The 8,780-nt window shown below is 44.1% G+C and overlaps 1 protein-coding gene across 1 annotated transcript; it reads right to left on the reverse strand.

Moving 5' to 3' along the window:
* Positions 1–1,117: 1,117 nt before the first annotated feature.
* LOC123404200 (protein NDL1-like) lies at positions 1,118–5,659 on the reverse strand. Its single transcript, XM_045098116.1, has 11 exons — positions 5,359–5,659; positions 3,077–3,176; positions 2,882–2,979; positions 2,673–2,761; positions 2,508–2,568; positions 2,339–2,425; positions 2,169–2,246; positions 2,023–2,079; positions 1,870–1,925; positions 1,644–1,779; positions 1,118–1,562 (listed from the first exon to the last, which is right to left on the reverse strand). The coding sequence occupies exons 1-11, from the start codon at positions 5,419–5,421 to the stop codon at positions 1,341–1,343; spliced, it is 1,047 nt and encodes a 348-aa protein (XP_044954051.1). The 5' UTR covers positions 5,422–5,659; the 3' UTR covers positions 1,118–1,340.
* Positions 5,660–8,780: the final 3,121 nt, after the last annotated feature.

Here is an 8,780-nt window from a genome sequence, read left to right on the forward strand (position 1 = left end):
GAGGAGATGCTCATGGGCTTCATGGGATTCAATACGTGTACGCGAAACTGGCCCAATTAATCAGAGACCACCGAAACGGCTCCTGGAGTAGCAGCCCTTAGGACAGGCGGCCCAGTTAGCGGTAAACAGTAATCTGACGACCAGAAATACTTCAAACTCAGGATCTAACGGCTAAAATTGCAAGTGTGCTGAGAGGGCAGGGATAAACAGTAATCTGACGACTAGAAATACTTCAAACTCAGGATCTAACGGCTAAAATTGCAAGTGTGCTGAGAGGGCAGAGATTAGGTGCGGTTATACTGTCCTTAATGGGGTTGGAGCATAGCATTGGTTTCCTTTTATTTGATCATATGAATATGAATGCTTATGGTGATATTCGGTTGTTCGTACACAGGAATCACTAACAAACATAGACTACTGCACTTTCTTAATGGGGTGGGTAATATATATCGTCTAGTTAACCAAATTTGTATGATGTTAATGGTGGTTTCTATATTTTACATATTTATTTACAAATTCATGTCTAGGTAGTGATGCATTTGCTAAATATTTGTCACTAAGTCTGTACTTTCTTTTTTGGCTCCAACAAATGTAAGTTCAGAGGACTGGATTGACACCAACACAAATTTGTTCCATCATACTAGCCTCCAGATGGCTTTCACTATGGAATATATACTGTAGTAGCTCTTTCTGATATCATATTTGTACTTGCAGTTGCAAACCGATGTGTGAGAACTAGGCAACAGTGGCATATTCATTTTGCACATTATGATTCCTTCTGTCTGCTGCTTTCTACAACAATGAGCTATCCATTTTGCTACTATATTAGCAACGCATTATTTTCATCGCAAGCAAATTAAAGCAATAACTTACTGCAACAATGTGAAATATATTGCAACCGATTCCCGCAGCAACGCGCAGGGTATCAGCTAGTTTATGTAAAAATAGAAAACAACCCTGCAGCACTAGTAATAAGAAAGAAATATACAAATGATGCCTGGGAATTTAAGAGTTTACACGTCCAGTTCACAAGAAGATTCTCTAAAGGCAAAGGTGAAAGGAGAGACAGCAATGTGCACATCCAATCTAACTATCTAATGATTAGGAACACTTGACCTTTCCCTATTATTTCCCTTTTTGCTTTAATCAACAATTTAGTAAGTATAACAATTTACAGGCTAAAGATCAATGAAATGGAATGGAATAGAACCACCAACCTACCCAACCTACCATTTCTTATCTACATAACAGTATTAACACAAATATATCGTCGATCCACATGTTAGCCTAAAATTTTACCCTAAATGGCAGAACACCTATGCCGTTCTTATTCACTTGGTCTACACTTCAAGCCGCGCTCGTGTCTTGATCGGCTTTAGCTTTACTCCCATGCTCTCGGGCGAAAGGAGCTCCGGCGATATACAAAATGGGCTGAGGGGGCTGCGCGGGCTGCACTCGAGCTGGCTTGGCTTGTAGAGGCCGTACCCCATGAAGAAGTACTCCATGGGTATAAGCATTGCATGAGGTTGCTCCTCCGTCACGAGTGACCCGCATGCTTGCACCTGGAACAGATTTGCACATGTCAACATAACTTAAACCTTTAACTGTTAAAGGTAAGTATGCTGATAGGTATATATTTTTACCTCAACTAGAGCACAATATCTCCTATCAAGCTTTGCTGTCATATGAACGGCCTCGGCATGGAACTGAGAATTCTCGCCAACAAAAATAAGGGTTCTACACTGAAGCTGCTTCAGCTCTTCCCTCAAATCATATCTCCTGGAGATCATCCCAGATTTGTTTCAGCTCAGTATGAACTAATCTGACACTAGAGTTACCGGAATAAATAAACATGCAATGTGCACTTACCCGTTCATTGTCTGTACAAATCGCCATACGTTCATGCTCTGCCGCTGATCTAGCAACTACAACATGCCAAAGAACAAAAGTCAAGACTTGATAGCTCAAAAGGAAAAAATAGAATATAATTAATAGAGGAAGAGAACAGTATGCGGTACTTACACTTCTACAAGCCTGCACTATATCTGATTCAGGTAACTCAGAGCATCCCCTTACTTCCTAAGGATTCAAGGATATAAGTTAAGGATATGTTTTTAAGAAAACCAAAGGAAATGTCATGTGGAGTAAATTAAACCAGACGTAGTTACCTTGCTGAAGAACCGCTGCAGTAAGCTTTCCTTGATCAACCCACACATCCCATAGTAATACAACAGATTCGACTCCACCTAAGAATGCAAAATTATCACTAGTTCAGTAGTCCTATTTTGTAAGGAAATATCAAATTTGAGACCCAGTATGTCATATAGAGCAAAGTTACCTTACTATAAAACCACGCAGTCCAAGTAGGAGCTTTACATAGGGGCGAAACAAGTATGAGACCTAATACACGCTCCCTATACTTTGCCTGCAGAAGAGTATGTGGCTCAATAAAAGAAGTCCTCATAAATAAGCAATACATAGAACACATGTTTGAAAGAAACACCTACTGCAAAGAGAGTAAGAATGTAAGCACCCGCCGTGGCACCTAAGCACATAACAGAACCTAATCTGGAAAGCCCAAATTTGACAAGAAAACAAAAGTTAATCCACAAAATATTGGCAAAACCGTTTGAGCTGGTTATAAATTTTAAAAGTATTCGATAGAAGATTACCCAAAGAAATCAAGAACATCCGCGACCTGATCCGCCAAGTCATCAACAGATGGTAGAGGTGTATTCAGTGAAATTGGAGTAGCTCCCAACTACATGATTCACACAATAGGATACAAGAAAAGTAGTAATGAGAAAATATAAAAACTACAAATTATGCGATAAATCATTTTAATGGCAAATGCAAGGCTTAGTAGTTACAAATTACTGACCTCATGTCCTGGGGGGCTGATATGGTAAATGCAAAAATTGTGAAGCAGTAGTGAAGCAGCTTCAGGGCAGAAGAGTAATCCTTGGAAACAAGACATATCTGACCAGCAATAACATAGAGTTTAGCTCTTGAATTTCAGATTACCGGAATAATTTCAAGAAAGCTTGTGCACTTTAAACTAGCGTGTTGTACTTACGATTTAAAGCAACATCTGGATAAGTAACAAGAGCAGGCTTGTCATGATCACCATACACTGCAACAGATACAGATCCATGATTTGTTTGTATATGATGTTCCTGAAGAAACAAGAGGAATGAGACAGTGTTAAAAACAAACAAACAAATTTGAGGGGGAAAGATCTAACAAAAAATAGAAGTAATTCTGCACAATGCACTGCATACCATAAAACAAAATAAAATAACTATTCCACAGCAACAGGCGTGCATCCAGAAGACATGGGACTAAACAACACAAGGCTCGTATTTGACCAACCACAACTTCAGTATGACAAAGTGATGACTGATGAACCATCAGCTAAAACTTAGTGACAAACCAGAAGAAACAAACAGTGATCTTAATGTGAAGCACCATCATGAAGACCCTATCCAAACTAAAATACAAAATAGATGTGCCAGGTAGTCTCCATCTGTCCAATATAGATAAGCATGGAATCCAGATGGTACTTCAGGGCCAATCACTACAGAAACCAACAATATGTCTAAATCCTGAGCTGAATGTATATCCTGCCCTGGTAGCATCAAGATACCCCTTGAGAGTAGTGCGCAAAGCACCATGTATTTGTCTTAGGCTTATACAGAAAATATCTATCAGTAAGTCATTTTTTGTTTAATTCATCAGTAAATCCATTCAAATACCGCTTGACAACTTAGGTGTCATGCACTATCTGTGCCCACACTAAACCAGCTTGATTTGGACTGAAAGACACCCATACAAAGAGAAATGGTCCTTTAAATTTGGTCAAGACAGGCATTAAAGTAATTATTATCACAAGATTTCTTAGAGGTGAGGAAAAGGTAGAAGTCCTCCCCTGACGCTTGAAGGAAATAATTTCTCTAAAATGACGCAAAGGTGATGACTTCATGATTGAAGTATCTTTGTTTTCTCTATATTTTACTAAAAGCTGAAAAGATGCTAAAAAAGGAAAAGGACATGAATAGTTCCATTATGATGAGTGTGCTAAAGCAATGATCCCTAAGCATTTGTTGTAGGACAAAGCAAGGTACTAGTCTACAGAGCAAAAGCCATAATCACACGCAAATAGCCAAAAATATACACTTGTCAAGAAAATAACAGTCCAAGACAACCACAAATTAAAGTTCTTCTTAATGATTATGGCCTAGGTATTGTACAGAGGACTGATTTGAATTGACAGCCACGGCACAAGCATCGTAATAAAAATCGCAGAAAATGGCGTGAAAGCGACTTGTAAACTGCACTCTCCTCGATATTTCAACCAAACACTAGTCCACGGCCAAACAAAGAACGTCGTCCAAACTGCATGAAGATTCCACAGGCCAGATGGCTTGGCTTGAGAACAACAAACCAACAACCAAACAAAAGTACAACTTCTTTAGAGGAAGTGGTAAGAGGTTGCAGCTACCAATTAAGTGCACCCTACACATAGCCACATAGGTAGAAAAAAAAGAATTTGCACAGCCCAATATGCTCAGTGGTAGAAATTTATGGTCATATAAGGACCGAGAAAGCACAATCAGTCGAATAAAGAACTGGACGACTGCGCAAAGAAGTGCCAAGAAGAAGAGTGGTGATTAGGACACCCAAGCAACATGCAAGAGAATCTTTTTGTGCTGAAATTGTGCCAACAGGCAAACGTCGGCGATTCCGGCGAGCTGAATTACTTGAATAAATTAAGTATGTGACCAGGCCATAGCCGTAGGTTGCAGGGGGCATACGTAGGCAGACGATGACAACGAAAAGGCCAGCAGAGGATGCCGCGAAAGATTCACCATCTCGTGTAGCTAACTATGGCAATCGCTTCAGCAGACGATGGAACGTAGCATGCAGAATGGAATCGCAGGTGGCGAAACAGTATGCCACAAATACAATAGGGAGGTGGCTGCTTTATTGGTGGGGAATCCTCCGACTGAGCAAGGAGACAGACGCCAAGACGGAGGGCAACGTCTCCTCCTGCCGGACTCAACAATTCGAGAAGAACCCTGCTTTGGTTTGGTTGGACTCGACAGCCCGAGTAGAATCAGAAATCGGGCGCAAAATCAAGAGCTGGTTTTGGCGAAACAGCGACGCGATACAACGCCACAAAATCCAACAAATCCCCTCTGAATAAATCGTCCCAATCCATCCATGTCCGCACGAGCGCGCCCAAACACAATGCAGCAGCGGCCAAACCGCGGCGAGGAACGAGCCGAGCCCAGCCAGAGGAAAAGATGAGCCCGCACAGCACAGATTTCCAAGAAACAGGGGGGAGGGCGGACTGACCTTGCCGCCGAAGGAGATGCGCTCGACGTCGACCGACACCACGGAGCCGCCGGAGTCCCCCATCGCCGTCCTCGACGCCGGGGGCCTCCCCCCTCTCTCTCCCCCCCGCCTATAAAATGCTCCGCTCGCCTCTCTTTCTCTCTCTCTCTCCTCCTGTGTGTCTTGGCGTTGCTTATGAAGGAAGGAGCAGCACGCGCACACGCTCCATCTCCTCTCTTTTTCTCACTTTCACTCTTGGCGTCGCCGCCTCTTCTTCGAGGTGGAGGAGGGCATACCATATTCGCTCCGCCGATCTTACACTTTCCTATTATGGCAACCAAATCCTTGAGACCCTTTGGTTCCTCAGTGCATATATGGGTGTGTTTGGTTTTATTAATGAACAATAATTGCATTGCATACACATCTCAAAGCAGTTTGGTTAAAAAAACAGCCATAAATGTGCCATCTCAAGTTGTTTGGTTGCCTGCATCTAGGGTCCCTGCATTAGGTGATACACAAGTGCATTTTGTTTGGTTGCCTGCATTGGCCCAAACAACACATAAACACGGCGTCTGGTGCATACGGAATACATAGTGTGCTTACCTTGTACCCTACTTGGTGAGCTTACCCACATTGAGCACACCTAGCACACCAACGCCACAACACAACAATGACGATGAACTGGGCGAAGATGATGAAGTTCTTCAGCTTCAGCCCCAACTGACGATCCGCCGTAGCACCTTTCACTTTGACACCTCGAACCTTGCCACTGTCAACACTGTTGCCTCCGTGCTTTCGCACCCGGTCGCAGTAAGCTTGTTTTGCTGCCTGCCTAGTCTTGAACCCTCTATAGTTGTTGTTGCTATACGATGTCATTTATGCACTGACTTCTTCCCATGAGCTGTAAACCCCTGGAGCCTTACAGATGAACACGACATACCACCTGCCCTAGCAATGCACAAGAGCAAGAGTTGAAGCAGCAGATAATGGAGCACACAAGTAGAAGAGAAGAAGTAAAGCATGCATGATCATGCGCATAGCAAGTTCTACCTATCACTACCATGATGTTATCCTACCAACACATCCAAAAAAGGGTGTCGTCCTACCACCACAAGTTCACCATCATCGTGAGGGGTTAGTATATACCACCTCACCAAAATATACAGACCATCAAATAGTTTTCCAGCCCCAGCTACACAAAATGTACGTCGTCATCGTCATCATCGTCGTCGTCGCCACCGCCATTGCCATCGCCCTCGGGGATCATGCACGCTCACAGGCAGCACTACTCTAGTAGTAGTGCTTGCCCAGCCAGCTCCTCAGCCATAGCACCCTATAAGCGTCTGCCATGGCAACGAACCCAACACCCTGGGCCTTGTTGTCAAGAAGGTGGCTGAGAGCTGCCATGAGAGCCTCGTCGCTGAAGCCACCCTGGGTCATGACAGCGCCATACATGTCAGGGTGGACGTCGAGGGGCTTGCCCTCCCTGAAGGATGTTGCCACCTCCTTCACCGCCTCAGTCATGCTGCAAAAGACATTTATCTCCTCCTCCATTAGGCCTCCTCTCTTCCTCTTCCAATCATGGACGGGGTCAAAGGGCTTGTCGAAGGGCTTCTCGAAGTGCTTGTCAGGGCCATCAATGACCTCGACGTCCGGGGTCGCAGGGAAGTCTGGCATGGGAGAACCAAGAGGCTCCCTCGATCCCATGGCATGCTTCCCAGTTGCCAACCCTAAGGAGAAGATGTGTTGCATCTGGTTGTAGTTCTGTATGGGTGCGTTGAGGAACTCAGCGTCCCTTGGGTGGTCCTAAGAATGAAACACAAGTGTTCTTAGTTGCGATTAGGAGTAGGCAATGGTGGACATTATGAAAAGGAAGAGGGATGTGAGCTAACCGAGACATGGCCGGCGTAGTGCTTTGCCTCCAGAACTATGGAGTAAGTGTTCTCATCCCATGAGGCACCGCTAAGGTCTCTCAGCTTGGACACTTGGATCCATCGACCTCTCCACTTCCTCAGGTGGTTGTACACCTGGGTGGCGGACACGTCATGCCCACAGAACTCGCACACCTACTTCGCACCGGTGTTCAAGTGCACCTCCTTGAAGCCCTTGTCAGTCCTAACTCTGTTGGAAATATGCCCGAGAGGCAATAATAAATTGGTTATTATTATATTTCCTTGTTCATGATAATTGTCTATTGTTCATACTATAATTGTATTAACCGGAAACCGTAATACATGTGTGAATACATATACCACAACATGTCCCTAGTGAGCCTCTAGTTGGCTAGCTCGTTGATCAATAGATGGTCATTGTTTCCTGATCATGGACATTGGATGTCATTGATAACGGGATTACATCATTAGGAGAATGATGTGATGGACAAGACCCAATCCTAAGCATAGCACAAGATCGTGTAGTTCGTCCGCTAGAGCTTTTATAATGTCAATTATCATTTCCTTAGACCATGAGATTGTACAATTCCCGGATACCGTAGGAGTGCATTGGGTGTATCAAACGTCACAACGTTACTGGGTGATTATAAAGGTGCACTACAGGTATCTCCGAAAGTGTCTGTTGGGTTGGTACGAATCGAGACTGCGATTTGTCGCTCCGTGTGACAGAGAGGAATCTCTGGGCCCACTCGGTAATACATCATCATAATGAGCTCAATGTGACTAAGGAGTTAGCCACAGGATGATGTGTTACGTAATGAGTAAAGAGACTTGCCGGTAACGAGATTGAACAAGGTATAGGGATACCGACGATCGAATCTCGGGCAAGTGTCATACCGGTAGACAAAGGGAATTGCATACGGGATTGAGTGAATCCTCGACATCGTGGTTCATCCGATGAGATCATCGTGGAACATGTGGGAGCCAACATGGATATCCATACCCCACTGCTGGTTATTGGCCGGAGAGTTGTCTCGGTCATGTCTGCATGTTTCCCGAACCCGTAGGGTCTACACACTGAAGGTTCTGTGAAGCTAGAGTTGTTATGGGAATCGTATATGTGGTTACAGAAGGTTGTTCGAAGTCCCGGATGAGATCCTGGATGTCACGAGGAGTTCTGGAATAGTCCGGAGGTAAAGATTTATATATGGGAAGTCCAGTTTCGGTCCCCCGAAAAGTTTCGGGGTTTATCGGTATTGTACCGGGACCACTGATGACCCACAAGTATAGGGGATCAATCGTAGTCCTTTCGATAAGTAAGAGTGTTGAACCCAACGAGGAGCAGAAGGCTCTCATAAACGGTTTTCAGCAAGGTAATAACTGCAAGCACTGAAAGTAGCGGTAACAAGTGATGGTGTAGTGAGGTGAAACGTAGCAGGTGAAAAGTAACAAGTAACAAGTGATAGCAACGGTGCAGCAAAGTGGCCCAATCCCTTTTGTAGCAAGGGACAAGCCTGAACAAAGTCTTATAGGGGGAAAACGCTCCCGAGG

The sequence above is a fragment of the Hordeum vulgare genome, chromosome 6H, assembly GCF_904849725.1.
Source record: "Hordeum vulgare subsp. vulgare chromosome 6H, MorexV3_pseudomolecules_assembly, whole genome shotgun sequence".
In the NCBI taxonomy this organism is placed as follows: Eukaryota; Viridiplantae; Streptophyta; class Magnoliopsida; order Poales; family Poaceae; genus Hordeum; species Hordeum vulgare.

What these genes read in the sequence shown, in the direction of transcription:
- LOC123404200 (XM_045098116.1), bottom strand. Translation starts at nt 5,421, where the DNA reads ATGGGGGACTCCGGCGGCTCCGTGGTGTCGGTCGACGTCGAGCGCATC. An exon ending in TCAGCCCCCCAGGACATGAG is followed by an intron (nt 2,762 to 2,881) that starts GTCAGTAATTTG and finishes TGAATCATGTAG; the next exon opens with TTGGGAGCTACTCCAATTTC. An exon ending in TTTGTACAGACAATGAACGG is followed by an intron (nt 1,780 to 1,869) that starts GTAAGTGCACAT and finishes GATGATCTCCAG; the next exon opens with GAGATATGATTTGAGGGAAG.